The sequence below is a fragment of the Hemiscyllium ocellatum genome, chromosome 2, assembly GCF_020745735.1.
Source record: "Hemiscyllium ocellatum isolate sHemOce1 chromosome 2, sHemOce1.pat.X.cur, whole genome shotgun sequence".
NCBI lineage: Eukaryota > Metazoa > Chordata > Chondrichthyes > Orectolobiformes > Hemiscylliidae > Hemiscyllium > Hemiscyllium ocellatum.
Genome location: NC_083402.1, coordinates 150,904,112 through 150,925,590, shown reverse-complemented (window position 1 = coordinate 150,925,590; position 21,479 = coordinate 150,904,112). Strand labels below are relative to the sequence as shown.

Sequence of the window (21,479 nt, the reverse complement as noted above, 5' to 3'; positions counted from 1 at the left end):
ATAGCCTGGAATAATTTCCAGTGTTATATGGCAAATTACAACAGTGAACAGAACGGATTGAGAAACACACAAGGCATCTTTAGATTCTTGTTCAATTTGAAGTTATTGCAAGCAAAGCCAAAAGGTAGCAACAAATGCAAGTGTACATTAAAGTTTATCTGCCTTTGAGGAAGATAGGTTTCCATTAGAGTACAGTCCTTTGTCATTTCAGATAAAAGGACTGCATCTGAAAACAATATGCTTATGTTTTAGGTAGTTGAGCTGCTTTATAGTTATAATAATTTCTGTTTTTATTTCACAGTACTCAAATCTTCCTTTTTGACTTTTTGTTTTAAAACTTTAGTCAGCTATCATAGAACTTGTATTGAGCGTTTGGATTGTTGTGAGCTGGCAGTCATTGGAGCCATTTAGAAATATGCAACTAAAGAACAGGGTTCAAGTGGGAACTGCACAAATATTAAAAAGAATCAGCACAGGAGGGGAATGGACAAGCAGGGGGAAAAAAAAAGGTACAACAAAAGGTATTCATAACAAAAGAAAACTCAAATTATACAGTGGAACAAAGGAAAGACAAAAAGTGAAAGATCTGATTACTAGAGCAACTAGTAATAATTACAAAGGAAAAAAAATGAAAACAAAAGAATAGAATGCCTGCCTTTTTTCAAGAGAGGCTGTGTGGACGCCTTGCCATCATCTTCTTCATCTGCATTATGTTCAAAACAACCAATACAGTAAGTTAACTTCATATGCATCACTAGATGTAAACAAAAATGTAAACATTAACTGGTTACTTTGGAATTAGTTAATGGTGAATTACATTGCGAACATTAATTTAGTACTTAAAAAGGATGAAGGGAAAAAAGCGAGTCCAAGGTAATGGATTTAAAACTGAATTGTGCAGAATTACTTCGTTATCTCAGTCCAAACACCAATCCGCATCTCCTGAAAGTGTATTTTATGCGGAAAGGTCTAATTAGTTTATGTGGGAGTTTACATCTTTCTTTGCTAGGAAAAATTATTGAAGTACAAGCCATTTAGTGATAGCGATCCTTTAATAGCTTTTTAATTAAAAAGGTTTCCTCACCACCTCCAAATTTGTGTTTATAGCCAGTAATCAGGTTATGTACCCACATCGGTATTAATTTGCAAAAACAAAAAAAAGGGATTGTAGGAGAGAGGGAGGAGGGAGACGATGACAGGTGTTGAGGCAATGGAGGGAAATGAAATGGTGTGCAGGTAAAATAAAAATGCCAAAAAACTTGGACATGCTATATATGCAAAGCCAAACAAAAAAAGCTTTTATCCACACTCGTAACCTATTCTTTCCATTTCTCTTTCCTCTCTTTCTTCATGTGTGTGTTCAGGTGACCTGAAAACATGTATATCAGAACAAGGCAAAAAAAAAACAGTATTTGCTTCAGTTTCTACTTTGCATTTCAACACTAGCAGATTAGTTTCTCCTCCTGTTTCATTCAAGTCAGTACAAACAGGGTCCAACACTCTGGTAAAACAGCCACTTTACTCTTAATGCACACAGAGTCATTGCGCTTAGAGGAAATGTCCCAGAGCCTTGAACACAAATTTAACATTAAAATGAATTTTAAAATTTTTTTATTTTTATAAAATTAATTTTAAACTATGTTCAGATGGAAATATTAGATTTCTATAAAAGGTGTAATTTGTGTCATTCTAAGTAATTATAGTGTCTGACAGAATGCAAAAAAAAACTCCTCAGTTATTGAACTACTCTGGAAAAATGGGGAGCCTGTTGCCATCTATAAGGGTAGGTTTTGGAAGTTTGCAACGCCAATATAATTGCAGCTAACACATTGTAAAAAAACTGCAAATAACCTAGTGCCACAAGCAAATTTCCTGCAATATCAGGCAGTACAGATAGTCACATTTACAAAACGTTTGGAGAGCTGACAGTTTTCTAAGTAACCACCAGCTTTAAGATCCTCAGGGGAGATTGCATTAAACTACTCATGTCACTAGTAGACCTTAAAAAAGTTGGGCTTTGGAACAGCACCCAGTGATTTCCTGATGTGTCCCTAACCTGAGCAGCCACTGTTCACGCGAGGGTTTGGAAGCTTTACCCTCTTGCTTCATCATATAATAAATCCCAATTATTTTCTGAAAAAGTAATTTACGGCTTCTCGTCATTAACATTTAATATGATTATCAAGCATTTAAAAACACATTTTAGCACCATGCTATTCAATTGTAAAAATGGGGTTCTGACAGATTCATTAAATGCAAATATCACAGGCCTATTTTATCTACTAAAAGTAAGTTTAGGGAAAATTAACCAATTTGTAGCCAATGTTTTGATCAGCAAATTCCTGAAGGTACATTAGGCAAGAAATACAAATTGATTTTCAGCTGTTGGTTGAGATTTAAATAAGAACAAACATTCAAAATATTAAAACATCAATTTGTTCTTATGATCCCAGACTGACCACTACAATCTAGGTAGGGATCAGTAACCTATTTTTCTTAAAAGCTAGACTGAAGATGATGATCCCAGGCACTTAGAATAAAGCTGCAAGACTTAATTGTTGTTGTGGTTCTGTTCGCCGAGCTGGAAGTTTTTGCTGCAAACGTTTCGTTCCCTGGCTAAGGAACATCATCAGTGCTATTGGAGCCTCCTGTGAAGTGCTGCTTTGATGTTTCTTCCGGTATTTATAGTGGTTTGTTCTTGCTGCTTCCGGGTGTCAGTTTCAGCTGTTCCTAGCCAGGGAACGAAACGTTTGCAGCAAAAACTTCCAGCTCGGCGAACAGAACCACAACAACGGACACCCGAGCTACAAATCTTCAACCAGACTTTAGACTTAATTGTTTTGAATATCCAATATTTTTATGATCAAGGCTAGAACATATAAACAATTTACTCCATACACAAGCACACAAGTTATATTTTAAAACCCAACTAGAATAAAGCAGAGATAAATATGGGTATCAGATACACTGTAAGCAAACACTCCACAGAACACGGCAAACACCAAATGCTATCGAGAGATATTGCACAACTTCTGAACAACTCTCCAAATATTAGTGACAAGTGAGTCACCACATTTCATTTAAAAAGGCCTAGATCCTGCATTCCTGCAAAAGGTGTTCCATCATAGAGTACTTAACCACCTCACATCCTGGCAATGCCCTCTCCCTATCATCAAATCATAGATTGCCTACAGTGTGGATCTGCTCCGACCCTCCAAAAAAAAAAGCATCCCATCCATACCCAGCATCTCCACTTTATCCCCAAACTCCACATATCCCACGCTAACCCACCCAGCTTGTACATCCCTAGACACTGGGGGCAAATTAGCATGGCCAATCACCTAACCTGCACAGCGTTGGACTGAGGGGAAACCGGAACACCTGGAAAAAAACCACACATACATGGGAAAATGATTAAACTCCATGCTGACACAGTCACCCATGGCTAGAATGGAACCCACGTTCCTGACGCTCTGAGGCAGCAGTGCTACCAACCAAGCCACTATAAAATCAGGAGTGTCTGAGATTTTGGAGAATGCACTCTGACACCTACCCACAGCACAATTTCTGCTTGCCTGCAGACAGTTGTCTTCACCAACTGGTATTGCCTTTCTATACTTCAGAGTTCTTTTTTTATTCAACAGCTCAAAACAAGCATAGCCTGTGGGATTCCTTCACCCTCACTCTCAGTCAGACTAACTTACTAATGACACTTCTCTTGAGACCCAACAGTTCCTAGGGCTTTTCCAGCTACACCTGCCTACTGCCCAGGCTTCTCCTGGGTCGTAAAGACTCAGTTTGTTATAGCAGCACTTTCTTGCAATGAACTCTTTTCTCCCTGCTCCAAAGTACTTGAAAAACCAGCAGGTCGTAACCTTTCTGTCTGACTGCCTAGAGTTGGCTGTTCAGTAACCTTTGAACTGTTCTGAGTGACAATCATGGAACAACCAGCTTGGTCTTTGTTTCTAGGCAGTATTGAATGGAATTAACTTTTAGAACATGAATGTTAACAACCCTGGAACTTGTAATATTCAGAAAACAGAGTACTGTGTTATTTAGTACAAAATGAACATAAATAATGGTTTCAGCACAGTATATAACATCAATACAAATTAAACATAACTGATTATGTAACAAGATTGAAGATTGTCTGTCTGACAGAAGGCAGGGATTTGGGATGAAAGGTTCTTTTTCGGAATGGCAGCCGGTGATGAGCGGTGTCCCGCAGGGTTCAGTGTTGGGGCCACAGCTGTTCACGTTATATATTAATGATCTGGATGAAGGGACTGGGGGCATTCTAGCGAAGTTTGCAGATGATACGAAGTTCGGTGGACAGGCAGGTAGTACTGAGGAGGTGGGGAGGCTGCAGAAGGGTCTCGACAGTTTGGGAGAGTGGTCCAGGAAATGGCTGATGGAATTCAATGTGAGCAAGTGCGAGGTCTTGCACTTTGGAAAAAAGAATAAAAGCATAGACTATTTTTTAAACGGTGAGAAAATTTGTAAAGCCAAAGTACAAAGGGATCTGGGAGTGCTAGTCGAGGATTCTCTAAAGGTAAACATGCAGGTTGAGTCCGTGATTAAGAAAGCGAATGCAATGTTGTCCCTTATCTCAAGGGGGTTGGAATATAAAAGCATTGTTGTGCTACTGAGATTTTATAAAGCTCTGGTTAGACCCCATTTGGAGTACTGTGTCCAGTTTTGGTCCCCACACCTCAGGAAGGACATACTGGACATGCTCCAGTGCCAGCGGAGATTCACAGGGATGATCCCTGGAATGGTAGGTCTAACATATGAGGAACGGTTGAGGACCCTGGGATTGTATTCATTGGAGTTTAGAAGATTAAGGGGAGATCTAATAGAAACTTACAAGATAATACATGGCTTGGAAAGAGTGGACACGAGTAAATTTTTTCCATTAGGCGAGGAGACTAGGACCCGTGGACACAGCCTTAAAATTAGAGGGGGTCAATTCAGAATAGAAGCGTGGAGACATTTCTTCAGCCAGAGAGTGGTGGGCCGGTGGAATTCATTGCCGCAGAGTGCAGTGGAGGCCGGGACGCTAAATGTCTTCAAGGCAGAGATTGATAGATTCTTGATGTCTCAAGGAATTAAGGGCTACAGGGAGAAGGCTGGTAAGTGGAGATGAAATGCCCATCAGCCATGATTGAATGGCGGAGTGGACTCGATGGGCCAAATGGCCTTATTTCCACTCCTGTGTCTTATGGTCTTAAGATCTACTGAAAATTTTAGAATGAGCAATATGTAAAATCTGTATTGAGCTATAGACCCAAGAAAGAAAATTTAGGGCAGGAGTAGACTATTCATCCCTTCGGCACCTTCTCCAAATTCCAACATGATCATGTCTGATCATCCAACTCAGTACCTTGTTCCACATTTCTCCCTATCGCCCTAAGGAAAAGACATCCACATGGGTATATGTATAGGGAGGGTTTGAGAGTGATATTGGCCAAATGCTGGCAAATGGAACTAGATTAATTTAGGATATCTGGTCGGCATGGGCGAGTTGGACTGAAGGATCTGTTTCTATGCTCTGTATCTCTATGACTCTAATGATATCATATTCCTTCCTGAAAACATACAATGCAGTTGAAGCCACAGTATTGTGCCAGAGAATTCCACTGGCTTACCACTCCAGGTGAAGATATTTCTCCTCATTGCACAACCTTAAAAAGACCTGCCCCTTAGAAGGCAACTCCTCTGCATTTACCCGGTTTAGTTCAGTTAATATTTTATAGGTTCCTAGGAAATCCCTCTACATTCTTCCAAACTCCAGTGAATACACTCCTAACTGATTGAGGCTCTTGTTATTAGTCAGTCCTGCCATTCATAGCTAACAGTAACCAATAAGAAACAAACATTATGAATTGGAGCTTCAGCTGAGGAAAATGCTGTTCAAGAAATTGTGGCATTTCTATAAATCTATTAAGCTTTAAGGTGATGCATTTACATTATAATGTCTAATAATGACAAGAACGCAAAGTAAATGTAATTACAAACAAACTTCAGGGAAACTTTATAGGAGGGAGTACGAATAACCAGCTCCCCCACACCTGGAATAGAATATATTTGCATCCATCAAACTGAAAAGTTTCAGTTCAGTATTTCACAGCAAGTGTTAACATTGCGCCTGTAATGATCTGTTTGTTTCTGTACAAGGTTCCAGTGGGCAAAATAACAAATGTTCAGCAACAGAATATTCACTTCTCAGTTTCACAATGAAAATTTATCAACCCAAATTGTCCAAGTTCTGCATGTAATTTATTCTTCAGGAATATAGGTGGTTTGATCCATGTAGGGTTAAACCACTTGGTCAGTATTAAAGTGACCAAAGGTGTCAAAAATATGAAACACGAACCAGATGCAATTTAACATTAAATTGAACCCTAACTGGTGATAGCTGAGGCTTGCAAATCACATTATTGAGCAAACCAGTACTCAAAGTAAAAAATTAAATTCTGTCCTCATGTTCCCAAAACACATTGCAACGACAATTTATATACAACAACTTTTTGTTTGAACTGGTGCAGGTGTTTCATGCTTCAATAAACATCAACAAAAAGCCTCAAGACAAAATACCTCGATATCTTATCCATCGTACCTGTGACTTCAACCAGGCAAACTCGAGTATGGTCTGCCACCAATAGGTTTCCTGTCTCCCCACCCGAGGACCAACGCCCTGGACCACTGCTCCACACCCAAAGATATCTACCGCTCCACTCCCTACCTGCATTTTAGAAAAATCAAACCACAAAGCTGTGTTCCTTCTCCAAATTACAGCAGAAGCTGAAGCATGAGGATCTTGGACAGAGAGTCAGAGTGTTGGTCAGACAGATTAGCTCCGATGGGGACTGCTTGCAGTCAGTGGATTGGTCCATTTTCAAGCTGCCAGTCTCGATGCCACTACAGTCACAGACTTACTGATGAAGTCTGGAAAGGACTGGGCGCCAAAGAAATCAATCCCACCATGGAGAAACCATAGATGAACCGGGACATCCCCTCCCTAATGATTCCCAGATCGGAGTGTTGAGGTTAGTTGACCCTGACCTATACAGAAACTTAAGATACGACCTTCACAAAGTCATCAGGGAGACCATTGGACAATTCCAGACTAAACCAGAGCCTCAATCAAAACGTGTGGGGCACTGGAAAAGCACAGCAGGTCAGGCAGCATCTGAGGAGCAGGAGAGTCAATGTTTTGAACATAAGCCCTTCATCAGGAATGTGGAGCGGGTGGCGGCCAAAGGGGGCTGAGAGATAAATGGGTGGGCTTGGGGATGTGGGGGGTGGGGGGGGAGGAAAAGGGGGTAGCTGAGAATAATGACTCCCAGTCTAACCACACGAATACAGCTCGATTCTGGCAAGGCCTACAGAATAGAATTGGCCACAAAGTGAAGTGGAGTAGAAATCCCTGACAACAATGCATCCCTCCCTGATGAGCTCAATCCATTCTGTGTTTGTATGGAACAGGAGGTCAGTGAAATGATGTCACCTACCCCAACAGCCTCGCGTGTCCCTGTACCCACAGTCACTGCCGCAGGGGGCAGATCGGCCTTCGAGGGTGAACCCACAGAAAGGGACTGGTCCTGAATGGAGTCCCTGGCCAAACACTCAGATCCTGCAAGCACCAGCTGGTGGGAGCATTCTCAGACATCTTTAACCTCTCCTTACTCCCATGGGAGGTCTCCACCTGCCAGAAGACCACCATCATCCCGGTGTAAAATGGTGGCAGAGTAACAGGCTCTTTCCTGCGCTCACTCTCTTCCCCACCCCCCCCTCCCCCGGCCAATACACATCTTCTTTCTGTCTTTGTATCACTTTTACTTCAGCTCTTTTCTTCCACTTAATTTCCTTTTGGCCTTTTCTGTTCTTTTCTGTGTTGAATTAGTTGACATCACCGGGTGTGGCAGTCAGACTGGGCCGCATGCAGAGTGAAGGATGTAGCTTCACCCGGCGATCAGGGACCGGTGACAGAGAGACCATTCTCCCGGCGATCAGGGACCGGTGACAGAGAGACCATTCTCCCGGCGATCAGGGACCGGTGACAGAGAGACCATTCTCCCGGCGATCAGGGACCGGTGACAGAGAGACCATTCTCCCGGCGATCAGAGACCGGTGACAGAGAGACCATTCACCCGGCGATCAGGGACCGGTGACAGAGAGACCATTCACCCGGCGATCAGGGACCGGTGACAGAGAGACCATTCTCCCGACGATCAGGGACCGGTGACAGAGAGACCACTCTCCCGGCGATCAGGGGCCGGTGACAGAGAGGCCATTCTCCTGGCATTTGGGGCCGGTGCCAGCAGCAGCAAAGGTCCTCCAGCGATCGGGGGGTGGAGGAGTTGGCAGCGGACTCTTCAAAATGGCGGCCGACACCTGCAAGGTGACATCTGCAGCTAAAGCAGGCCTTGTGGCCCAGCGGTGGCCTGGCCTTGGCCGTGGAGACAGGGACTCCTGGCTGTGGGGCGAGTATGGGTTCAGCAGCGCCAGCAAAGTGGTCCCAGCGGTGAAGGGATGGTGCAGAGAGTGGGGCGACTCCTACACTGGGGGTCAGGGGTCTGACACAGGCACCAGCGAGGGGGGTGGAGGTCTTCCTTGATCCTAGGTACTGGCATGGACTGGGTCAGAAAGACTCAGTCTGAGCTTTTTAACTTCACTCGTTTTCTAATACATTCCTGTTACCTATAATGGTGGACTATTCATTTTAGTTTTATAATTTTTTTTTGTTTCCTAAGCATTTGATCTTTAATATCGGTATCTAGGTATCTTTGCACCAAGATGGTGCAGTTATGCAGCAACTGTAAACTTCTCACTGTGGCTATCAACCTAATTCTATTGAACGATCACATCAGACAGGTGTTAGTGTCTACCACCTTGTGGCTGTGACATGCACCATTAGAAGACAAATCAGGACAGGCCTTACACAGTTAAAAAGGTAGGACCATGGGGAGTGTTGCCAAAAAGAGGGATCTAGCAGTACAGCTGTATAGTTCCTTGAAAGTGGAGGAGTTGGGGTAGACAGGGTGGTGAAGGCTGCATTTAGCACACTTGCCTTCATTGGTCAGAACGCAGTTAGGAGTTGGGATGTCATGTTGCGGTTATACAGGATATTGGAGAGATTTTTGGAATATTACATACAATTCTGGCTGCCCTTCTACAGGGAGGGTGCTGTTAAACTTGAGGGGGCCGAAAAGATTTACAAGGATGTTGTCAGGACTGGAACATTTGAGCTATAGGGGGCGGCTGTATAGGCTGGGGCTTTTCTCCCTGTAGTGTCGGAGACTGAGGGGTGACCTTTTTATAAGTCATGAGGGGCATGGATAGGGGAATCCAAAACTAGAGAACATAGGTTTAAGGTGAGGAGGTAAGATTTAAAAAGGACCCGGGGGTAATTTTTAATGTAGAGGGTGAAGTGTGTATGTAACGAGGCACCAGAGGAAGTGGAGGCTGATACAATTATAACATTTTAAAAAGGCATCTGGATGGGCACATGAATAGATAGATTTTAGAGGGATAGGGGCCAAGTGCTGGCAAATGGGACTAGGTCACATTGAGGTCTGTGGACAAGTTGGCCTGAAGGGTTAGTTTCAGTGCTGTATAACTCTCTGGTTAGTACACAATACATTATTTTTTACTGTATCTTGGTACATGTGACAATAATAAATCAAATCAAACCACATAACGGGATAAAATTCATTTGTCATATTTGGGTTGAAGCTGCTTGCTCCCACTTCATTTAATTCTGTGCAATCGATTATATTTCATAGCATTGTTTAATTGATTAAGTAATAAAATTATGTTCAAAACATAGAAAGAGGAGGAGTTGGCCATTTAGCCCCTCATGCCTGTTCCACCATTCAGTAAGATCCTGGCTGATTACCCTATTCCATACCAGAGTCCTACTCTCCCCCCAATACCCTTTAATCCATTTAGCTCCAAGAACCGTGAATGAAGATTATTGGTAAAATCTCAGGTTATGGGTGAAGAGATCACAAACCTTTTTCCTCCAATGATATCATTCACAGCAGAGGACTTCAGACCTTCTTCCTGTTCCCATGGAGTCACTGTTCACTTATCATGAAATTTGTTAATGTCTCTCTAATTAGCTAGGTTTTGTAGAATCTAACAGCTCTGGTAGCGATTTTAATTTCTATTACAGGTAGAAAATGGGTAACAATGAATAGACATTCACGTGGTGCTTCTTTATGCTCCCCCCCCCCCCAAGTGGGAATGCATTTCGCCAGTCAATAAAAAGTTAAAACTAGCCAGTGGTTTAGACAAGATTGTCAAAGGTTATTCAAGTATTTAAATTGCTGCTCATACAAAGTATTTGCTCTACCTGGTGATGCAGAAATGGATATTTCATTGTACCCACAAATCAAGCCATTCTTACAAAACCACAAATCCAGCTTTGTTGGTTTCACTAGTAGAACAAAATTCACAAAACTGTTGCAGCGTCAAGGGATGTAGCAGTTATGCTTAGTTTTCAAATGTAAAAACTACCTGTATGTTGCAAGAACAGAAACCCCTACACAGTGATTATACAGCACTGTCACACCAAAAATGTAGGCTGTGTAAGTTTTGTCAGAGTGGGATTTTGATAAATTCAACAATGCACATTACCATAATTTGCCCCATACGAAGAAAGTCCAATTTATTTTCTTAAATGGTAAAATTGATTGAAAAGTGGAATTTTGTTGTACATAATCAACAGCTCTCAACTGAGTCCTGATGAAGGGCTCTGGCCCAAAACGTCGATTCTCCTGCCCCTTGGATGCTGCCTGACCTGCTGCGCTTTTCCAGCAAATGGGGGGCAGGGGGAGCAATTGGAGTACAATTCAAGTCATTATGTAGCTATGGAGTCAGTTAGCTCCTAAAACCTACTCCTCCAATTTGGACAAATTCTTGATTCCTGGCCTGCACCATACAAAGGCAACAGAACCTTCTTAGTCCCCCACATTTTTGGATCTTCTTTGGAAAACCTTTTAAAAAAAAAATAGCAAACCAATGTACATTTAACAGCAGTGTGGACAAACCAATTGACCTAATTAACATTTTAAGCAAACACAAATTGTTGGGCAAACTCGGCAGGTCTGGCAGTTTGTGTGGTGAGAAAGTAGAGTTAACATTGAGTCTAGTGACTCTTCTTCAAAAGGTGTCTGGTTTCTCTCCATAGATGTTGCCAGACCTGCTGAGTTCCTCCAGCATTTTATTTTTGTTTCAGATTTCCAAGCATCTGCTGTCTTGTTTTATTTTTAGCCCACATCAGAATGCATGGACTAACATTGAGTTCAAGTAATGGGCCATTCACTGCTTAAGAAAGCAGAATCTTTAAGCAGCTACATTTGTAGGGACAGCTGCAAACATTGGAAACGTACAGCAGGTTGGTTATTATTTGAGACTTGCAACTTCTCTTAAGGAATAACCTAAACAATGAGACCATCCTTTTACTTTTCTCAATCCTGTAAAACAGACTCAAATGTTATTTGGCATCAGTCCTGCACAAACAAGTTGCAGAATTGCTCTCTCGCTCTCAAAAAAAATATCAAAACTGCTCTAGATGTGAGATCAAATTTTCCTTTGCATTCTCATCGATCAGGGCATTGAAACCAGTAGATGACCAACTATATAAAAGGAGAAAAAGGTTGTTTTGCTGTTAAAAGGAGTAAATTATTGAGACTCTAAAAATACATTTTACTATTTTCACCCCATATCAAAATTGTGAATTCTTACCTTTTTGGTCTTGTGACGCAGCTGGGCTGTTGGTTTCACTCACTGATTTTGAAGATGGCTTCGAGGAATCCGCATCAGAATGTTCCAGATTCACTACAATGTCCTTGGGTTGAGCAGATTTCTCCTGAGAAGTGCATAGCTCTTCTGTACACAAAAGCAGAAAAGACATGAACCATCTCAAAAAAGACTGGATGCTTAACTGAACACCACAAGGATTTGTGAAACCATTAGTATGCATATATCACACACTAAGTCACACCTTCAATTAAGTGAGTGAAAAGCAAGTCAGAAAAAAGATGACTATCATGTTTTATTTGAATAGACCCACTCATGTGGATAGACATGTTTAATGACTAAGGGAAGCAAATGCCAGACATTTTAAGGGCTCTCGTAGACCTCAAAACCACTGACAGTCCCAAAGGTACATAATTAATTGACGGTGGAAGAGGATGGTCAAATAAAACAGTATCAAATGCAGAAAGGGTTAAAGAGCCCAAGGAGAAATGCAGGTTGGTCATTTGGAATTTCATTTGTACCTTTGTCTACATTCACTTATTAACAGGACATTTCTTCCAGAAATGCCTGAGAAAATCTGTTATCTGACTGACAAATCAGATGCTGGTAGCTACCAAAAGACAGTGCTAAATTCCCACACTCCATATGGGCTGGTCACATCTGCAATTAGCTGTACTTGCTCATGACTAGGAATCACAGAACAAACAAAAACTCTTATTTTGGGACGCTCCATCTCTTACCTAGCCTTACAAATCCATTTTAATTGTCACTCACTCACTAGGTTTAGCTAACCAGAAACAAAATAAAACATCCAGTTTACAGCCAGACATATAACAAGACAATTTTCAGGTTTAAGAATTTTGCTGTCACAAAAGACTAACACCATTGTCTAAATATTTTGTTGAAAGTACAATTTGTGTGCAAAGAAGAAATAAAATGTTCCTGCTGCTCTTTTAGTACATTATTTATTTTACCCCACAGCTAATCCAAGGTAGTGCTTTTGTTGAAGCAGCTCCACTTCTGCTCCTGGGAACTTTCAATCTTTTGAACGGTCTCTCACAGAAACAGCCTGCACCACCTCTCCCAGCTGAGAACCTTCTTTTAGCAGAAACAAGGTGAACCTTACCACCTTGAATGGACATAAATTCAGTCTTAATATACAAGCTCTCATCCCCATTCCTGCTCAGTAAACTACAGCATACAATCAGAGCTGTACAGCATGGAAACAGACCATTCAGTCCAACCTGTCCATGCCGACCAGATTTCCTAAATTAATCTAGTCCCATTTGCCAGGGTTTGGCCCATATGCCTCTAAACCCTTCCTACTCACATACAAATACAATATTTAAAAGGCACTTGGATGGGTACCAACCTCCAAGGAGCAGGAGAATCGACGTTTCGGGCATAAGCCCTTCCTCTTATTCCTGAGGAAGGGCTTATGCCTGAAATGTTGATTCTCCTGCTCCTCGGATGCTGCCTGGCCTGCTGTGTTTTTCCAGCACATTTTTCAACTCTGGTACTCCAGCATCTGCAGTCCTCACTTTCTCCTCCTGGGTACCAACCTCCTCTACTTCCTCTGGCAACTCATTCCATACATCACCTACTGTGTGAAAACGTTGCCCCTCAGATCCTTTTTAAAATCTTTCCCTCTCACCATCTCCACAGCCCCCCTCCTGGCAGCTGTACTCCCTCTCCCAGATCCTGACAAAGTAACCTAGTCTGAGTGTTTATGGTGATATGTAGAACCATTCACCTCTCAATACACATCTCCATGGCAACATAAACTAGATGGGCCATGTAACCAGTTGGAAACACTTACCTACTTTATACTGTCAATTTACTTCAATGACCAGAGAGAGTTGTGATGCTCTCAGTACAAAGGCATTTGTCATCTTCTTTAAAGTATAAGCATCATGGAACTTCTTTCCCAGTACAACAATCTGACCTCTAACCTCCAGCAATCAAATCACCCAGGCTTGCTGTCAGGTAGAGAGACTTCAGAACAGTACATATGACTCCTTTCATTTTATTTTTAAATTTGAGAAAAAAATCCCAAAATAATATTTATACACCTCAGAATTCCACATCTCTTAGGGGACATGATGCTACAATGAACGCATATTGGGAAGAGGTTTGGTCCATTAGGATTCTGCACAACGGAACGCTGGTCACACATTGGTCCCCTTAGTATTCAACTCGATCAAGGATATATGGAGAGTGTGGAAAAATGGAGTTGAGGTGGATGATCAACCATAAAATGTTCCTGAATGATGGTGCACAACAATTAACCAAATGGCCCTCTCTTATTCTTTGCTGTCTTATATTCTTAACAGATCTAATGACTGTCATGTGGTTGAGATGTAAACAAGCTGACTTTTCCTGGATATTAATATTTAACACATCAAAAGTGATTTGACTCTGGTGTCTAAATCAACTGCAAATAGGATGGCCAGTTTTTAAAACATTGCCCTTTACCCTAGTAAGTTAAAATTAGTTTACTCTAATTTAAATAAGTTCCCTTTTTGACAATACTTTAATATCATTAACAAGATCTAGAGAATGCAAGAATTCACAATACAAAACTACATGCTAGACAATACTGAGGCAGACATAAAAATGGAGCAAATATTTGCTTCCCTCTGAGTAACTTAATACTTTTCATTTCTCGCTCATACCCTGAACAGTAGCATTAATGATTCTGTCATTGGATAGGCAGTGGGGTCTGGATGATGCAAATACAGATGCTCATCTTCCAGCTTTTGCCCCCACATGTAGCACATCCTTAAATTCTGTCTCCAATAGAACAGTATTCCCTGCATCAACAATTACCAGCATCAGTATAATTACAAACTATGACTAAAGCGAGGGGAAAAATAAACAAGAACCTGCATTTCCAATAGCATGCTGGTGTTCATCTGCATAAACTTAAATGTAGCGACTTTTTAAGCCTAAAAAGAATTGCAGATCAACTACTCACCTTGTGCTTGAAGGTGAGAAATATTAAAACCTTCCTTTAGTCTAATGACGACTACTCCATATTGACAGTCAAATGCATCACTGCAAAGTAAATGTGTATGACAATGAACAGTTCATGAACTAGAAATTAAATTCTTATACCAAATCAGGTTTAACATTTCACAAGAACGGACTACTGCAGACTAACACTGATACTGCAAAGACATTATAATTATAAAAGGGAAAGCTTAAATCAATAAGTATGCATAATTAACATATCAAATTGGTGTTGACTTAAGATAATGGTAAAAAACATTTAGCTGGTGAAAAATATTCAGGACTTTCTCACACTTGAGTGAAGGCCGTCAAAACTCTTCCTCCTATCATTTAGTTATTGCACAATGAACATAAAATGCAAAATCTAAAATGGCTGTCTCTCTAACCTTTTGTTTGGAATGAAAGCAAACAAATTGTTTCATCACAGTTTCAGTTATGTTAGCACCAAAGAGAACTGAAAGTGCTCTTAATTTAATACAATATCAGAGGCACCGTGACAAATGTTCCAGAAGGAACAAATGGAAGAAAAAGGCTGCTTTTGTTTTCTGTGGTGGTTTACTCTATGGAAAGGTAATTAGTAAGCTTAACTCACTGAATAGTGTTGATGTAATTATCCACATCCTTCATAAGGGCTTGATGCCAGTCTTTCTTAAAACCAAAGACCAGTGTGTTGGGCCGCATTCGACCAAGTCCTACAGCCTAGAAAGACCAGAAACAGAAAGAAAAGTCACTTGTTCCTCAGGCGTTTGCCCTGAATGTGGGCATTGAGTGGTAGTATATATGTAAGGTTGGCATGTGTACCACACACTTGAGGCAGAACTAATAAATCATCTAAATATTGTTATTCTATATTATTGCATTGCTGGAGTCAGAATAGAAGAGTTACTTGGATAGGGTAAGGGGTTCAATCTGAGTGGGAGGGTTGGAATGGAGTGCCTTCGGAGGGTCAATGTGGACTTACTGGGCCAAATGGCCTGTTTCCTCAATGTGGGGATTCTACAAACCAAGAACATGTTCCAGCATCTTCCAGTGTCTATTGTTAGTTCCAGTGCCTTCGTTTCAGTCTTCAGCAGACATTACAGATCTAATTTTACCCGAGTTTCCCAGAGCCTGATAGCAGGCTTGCAAACAGATTCAACAGCATCAGTAGCAGAAGCTGGTCTCCTACATCCACATTGGAAAGTATTTCAAGAGACATTTGACAAAGAGAGAGAGAGAGCAGAAAGAGAGAGAGAAAAAAAACGAGAGAGAGAGAAAAAAAAGAGAGAGAGAGAGAGAGAGAGAGAGAGAGAGAGAGAGAGAGAGAAAGAAAGAAAAAAAGAGAGAAAAAAAAGAGAAAAGAGAGAAAGAAAGAGCAGGAAAAAAGAGGCATCGAGAAGAGGAGGAAAACATGAAAATGTTTATTGTTTCGTTTATTTGAAACTATATAGTTCTCAAATGCCTATTGAATTTGAGAACTGAATTTGTGAAAATGTCTGCCTAAATATTTCATTGTATTATCAATTCATCCAGCCACACGGAGTTTTTTGCACCAAATAAGTCATCTGGGTTTACTTTGAAAATTACTCAAAATGTAAAGTTGTTCTTTTAGGTGTTTTAAAAGTCTGACATCCTATATTTAAGGCAGCTATTTGGTTTCTTCTAGGCAATGAAGACTGCTACACAGGCTCAGCTGATTCACTTCTTGAATAAGTTCGCAAGTGCCAATTATAGCATCCTGGGAAAACTACTTTCAATTTCTTTCTTTTAAAACCACATCCTTTCTTCATTCAGAGGTCAATCAATTTTTTTCCTTTTTTGTGGGTGGGGTGGTAGAGAGGAAGAGGAGCTGCTGCTGGAATTTCAAAAGAGTTTGTTTAAAAATAAATTAGTGCGGAGTGTAACTACCACCAGCCCCTGAAATTATAACAGTTACTACCCTAGGGGGAAAAAAACCTCACTTAGCTGGGAAGCTTTTGGGACATCAGAAGGTTGCAAAAGGAGCTAATAACTAGGGTCAATCTTACTTTGGAAATATTCACACTTCAAAAAAGAAAATACCAAACTAACACTGCACCTTTTAAACCCATGGGTCCACAAATGGAGACCAGAAAACTCATGAGCCCAATGACCTTGGAGAAATATTGCACGAGGTTAAGTGAAGCAAGTGCGTTTACAAATTCAACAATTGCACAATATCTGCAAGTTCAACATTTTAAAAATGTTGGAAGGTGAAAAGCTCAGTTGAATTTTTCTTTAATCAGTTGCTCTCTGTTTGGTGTTTAGCTTTTAGTTTACCTTTAAATCGCAGCTGAATGGAGTCTTTCACAAAACAACTACCTAAAATGCTCTAATTCATAACCCACATTAAAGCATCAGTTTGGAGGGAAACCAGTAACAAGCAGTTTTGGATTTCCCTCCCTGATTCACCAGAAGTATTCACCCAAGAGTGAGTGAACATAAAACCCCATGGTCAAAAAAAACCTTTCCAGAAACAGAGCACTTAATATACAAAAATCTCTTACCTGAAGCAAAAATTGTGTCCCCTCACGCAAATCTTCTGCATATACTGGCGCATAGAAGGCTTTCATTTTATTTTTTATTAACCACCGTTGGTATTTCGCCTGATCTGTTGCAATTTCCTTTAAAGCTTGTCGACGTGGTCCCTAACAGGAACAAATATGTTGCTTTCATTAAACTGCAAACAGTTTTTTAAAAAATTAAGGGAACATTTCTAAGTATTAGCTTAGAAACCATGAGTTTGTCACAAAATGAGCTGGCGTCAGTTAATCAAAACCTTAAATGAACAAGCAAATTTGAAGTGATCGCAGATATGAGGAAACCATTGTTCCAAATGCATGCAGAATGGAAAAGGAGTGGACAGCCCATGGAGTCAATGGGGTTGACCATCAGCAATGCTAGGATGAGGCTGGACAAACACTAGGCCAGAACATTAACTCTAGCGATAACAGAAACGTGCATTGGGTTTCTGAATTCTACAGCCAGGAAGGTGCATTCTCCAGTCTTATACATGCCAATGTCTCTTGCTTTATAAACAATGCAGCTGTTTAGAAAACAAATGCAAATTTGTTTAAAACTTTTGCATAAGTAGTTAGACAAAGCCACAGAATGGGACAGGAAGAAATTTAAATGGCAGACAGTAGATGAAATCTTTGAATATTGTGAAGGAAACTGGCAATTTATATACAAATTGTAAGCAGACAAAATGAAATCTTGACAAACCTGGGGAAAAAGCACCATGATGCCAACATAAACTGGATGCATTCTGAAATTAAACACTATAAAGGAACAGGAATAGGCTGTTCTGCTCCTTAAGCCTGCTCTGGTCATTCAATAAGATCATGGGTGATCCTATATTCCTCATGTTCACTTTCCTGCCTTTCCCACATAACCCTCAATTCACCTGTTGATCAATAATCCATCCATCTCAGCCTTAGATATAAGGAAGCACTCTGCCCCCACAGCTCTGTGGCAAGGAGTTCCAAAGACCCTCAGCCCTCAAAAGAAATTCCTCCTCCCCTCAGTCTTAAAGAGGCTCCTTTATCCTGAGACTATGTCCTCTGTTCCTGAACTCTCCCATGGAGGGGAAGCACCCTCTCAGGATTTACCCTCTCAAGCGTTTTAAGAATCCTAAGTTTCCAAAGGGATCACCTCATTCTTAAATTCCAATGTGTAGAGTTCCAACCTTTTTAGCCTTTGCTCAAGACGATCCCTCCATACCAGGGATCATCCTCATGAACTAACTCCAATGAAATAAAATAATACCTTAATTAAGGGGACCAAACCGCCCACAATACTCCAGATGTGGTCTCCCTAGCACCTTGTACAGTTGCAGCAAGACTTTCCTACTCTTCTATTCCAACCTCCTTGAAATAAAAGGCCAAGATATCATTCAGCTTCCTGATTATCTGCTGCAGATGTGCTAGCTTTCTGTTTTGTAAGTAACCCCAAGTCCCTTTGTGTTGCAGTATTCTGTAGGTTTCCTCCATTTAAATAATTTGTTCTTTATACTCTCTTCCAAAATGCAAAACTTCACACTTTCCCACATTAAACTCCTTTTGCCAACTTACCCTATTACAATATTTCTATAAAATGTTTGTATCCATATCACATTTTGCCTTTCCATCTATTTTTGCATCATCTGCAAATTTGACAACAGTACAGTCACTTTCTCCCTTCAAGTCACTAATATTCTTCAAATCAGCATCTATAGGAAAACAACACATACAGATCAAATGCTGAAGCAATCATTCCAAAGTCCACAAACGAAGTTGCATTAGAACATTATTTCAATGAGCCACCACAGACTGCTGCATAGAGGAAAATCACCTATACTGTGTATTCAAAAAGAATGGGCACCCAATGAACACAATCCGCCAATTTCTCAGCAACAAACCCAACAAGCAGACAAAACACACCCAGGAACCCTAGCCACTCTCCCCTACATCAAAGACATCATGGAAATGACTACCAGACTACTCAAACCGCTTGGCATCATCGTAGCCCACAAATCAACCATCACACTAAAACATCAGCTAATGAACTTGAAAGATCCTGTACAGACAACAAGCAAAACTAATGTCATTTACAAAATACTTTGCAAAAACTAACAAACACTACATTGGACAAACAGGCAGAAAACTAGCCTCAAGGATGCATGAACATCAACTAACCACAAAAAGACATGACCCTCTCTCATTAGTACCCTCACATATGGATGAGGAAGGAGGACATCACTTTGACTGGGACAATGCATCCATCCCAGGACAAGCCAAACAGAAAAACACACAAGAATTACTAGAAGCATGGCATTCCAACCGGAACTTTATCAACAAACATATTGATTTGGATCCCATTTAACATATGAGAAAAAGAACAGGAAATGACATCACCAACCCAAGGAAACCTAAACACTAAATAAAAACCGGGCCATACCACCAGTGCTTCACTGGAGGCTCACTAGTTATCTAGTTATGGTGACAAAACATCTGAAAACAAATTTTTCAGCTCAGCAAGCAAACTTATATCCAGTCACTAATATATATTGTACACAGCTGTGGTCCTATCACCGATCCCTGTGGAACTCCACTGGTCACACACCAACCTGCAAAAGAACTCCTTATCTCCCTTCCGTTTCCTGCCCATTAGCCAATTCTCTATCCACACCACTCTGTGACCTCAAATACCATTGTGATCAAATCATAGGATGAGCCAAAAATAATTTCAACATGTAAATTAAAGGCTTATGACCACTGTATGGCTTGGCATTCACTCACTGACAACAAACCATTAAGATCTGAAAATCTGCTTTCATTGTAAACAAAACCAGGTGGTGACCTCCTGAACTCACCGTGTGAACATGCCCGCAGACCACCAGTCCAACATTTTTGGTGAAGGCATGAACTAAATGAAGCAAGGCAGGACGGGACGGTGGAGCACCTGTCATCAGTAGGCATTGGGGCCTGCAGGAGAGAAACATGGAGTGTGTGATTGAGGGATGACATGTGCAGTGAATCCTGTGATACATTAATACATAGATTGGATTTGTAAAATTTCATCCAATAGGTCGAAGCATAGAGGACCTACCCTTTCCCACATTGGTGACCGCCTCTAGCCTTGCGAACGCTCCTGAATCTTCATACTCTCACCAACTTTGGCCTTTTCGGCTGCATTGTCCATTGGCTACAAAGGCCAAAAAGCCATACCATCCCTCCTCCTTCAATACACCCGTCCAAGAAAAAGCATACTTCCATGACCTGCCCTAATATATCTTATGACTCTGTCTAAGTGTTTGTATGACTATATCCATGGAACATGTTGAAGTATCCTCCTCGAAGATTAACATTTGCTCTCCATACACGCCCAACTAGTGGGCAGCACGGTGGCACAGTGGTTAGCACTGCTGCCTCACAGCGCCTGAGACCCAGGTTCAGTTCCTGACTCAGGTGACTGACTGTGTGGAGTTTGCATGTTCTCCCCGTGTCTGCGTGGGTTTCCTCCCACAGTCCAAAAATGTGCGGGTCAGGTGAATTGGCCATGCTAAATTGCCCGTAGTGTTAGGTAAGGGGCAAATATAGGGGTATGGGTGGGTTTCGCTTCGGCGGGTCGGTGTGGACTTGTTGGGCCGAAGGGCCTGTTTCCACACTGTAAGTAATCTAATCTAATAATCTAATCTAGCTAAATGAGTCCATCATTTTCTGGAAATTAAAAATTGCCCAGGTACATTGTGCCCACAAAAAAACATGAAAAACCAATTCACATTATTATTGGCCCATCAGTGAAGTTCCCATCCTAGGGCGAGCCAAACACAGACACGCCACGTGAATTCCTGGAACCTGGCACTCAACCAGGAACTCCATTAAGAAACACGTAGAGTTGGACCTCATACCAACCACTAAGAAACAAAACCGGAAATTACACCACCAACCCCAGCAGACCCAGGCACCGATACAGCAAGTCAGACAGAACTCCAGTGCTTCACCTGAGACACACTGATGAGGTTACCACAAATGGTGACAAAATATCTGCGATCAAACTTCCCAGCTCAGTGAGCAAGTCAACAACCTCAGTGAACTCTCAAACTGAAAAATAATGGCACCGGCTGCCAACAGCACTCTCAGTAGCTCTTACTCATCAGTAAGCTGCTTGCCAATGTGAGGTTTAGGTTCTCAGCTGGCACTCAGTCACAGACCCCATTA

At 41.2% G+C, this 21,479-nt stretch overlaps 1 protein-coding gene across 2 annotated transcripts in view; it reads right to left on the bottom strand.

Annotated features, from left to right (window-relative positions):
- slc12a2 (solute carrier family 12 member 2) overlaps window positions 1–21,479 on the bottom strand; it is a 219,469-nt gene that overhangs the window by 20,628 nt on the left and 177,362 nt on the right. The window contains exons 16-21 of one of the 2 annotated variants that reach the window (XM_060841259.1): window positions 20,132–20,243; window positions 17,286–17,426; window positions 15,374–15,480; window positions 14,747–14,826; window positions 11,755–11,898; window positions 656–754 (exon numbers count right to left, since the gene is read on the bottom strand). In XM_060841259.1, coding sequence (XP_060697242.1) covers window positions 656–754; window positions 11,755–11,898; window positions 14,747–14,826; window positions 15,374–15,480; window positions 17,286–17,426; window positions 20,132–20,243 — 683 coding nt within the window. The remainder of the gene's footprint in view (window positions 1–655; window positions 755–11,754; window positions 11,899–14,746; window positions 14,827–15,373; window positions 15,481–17,285; window positions 17,427–20,131; window positions 20,244–21,479) is intronic. The other variant, XM_060841268.1, reaches the window with a different exon arrangement.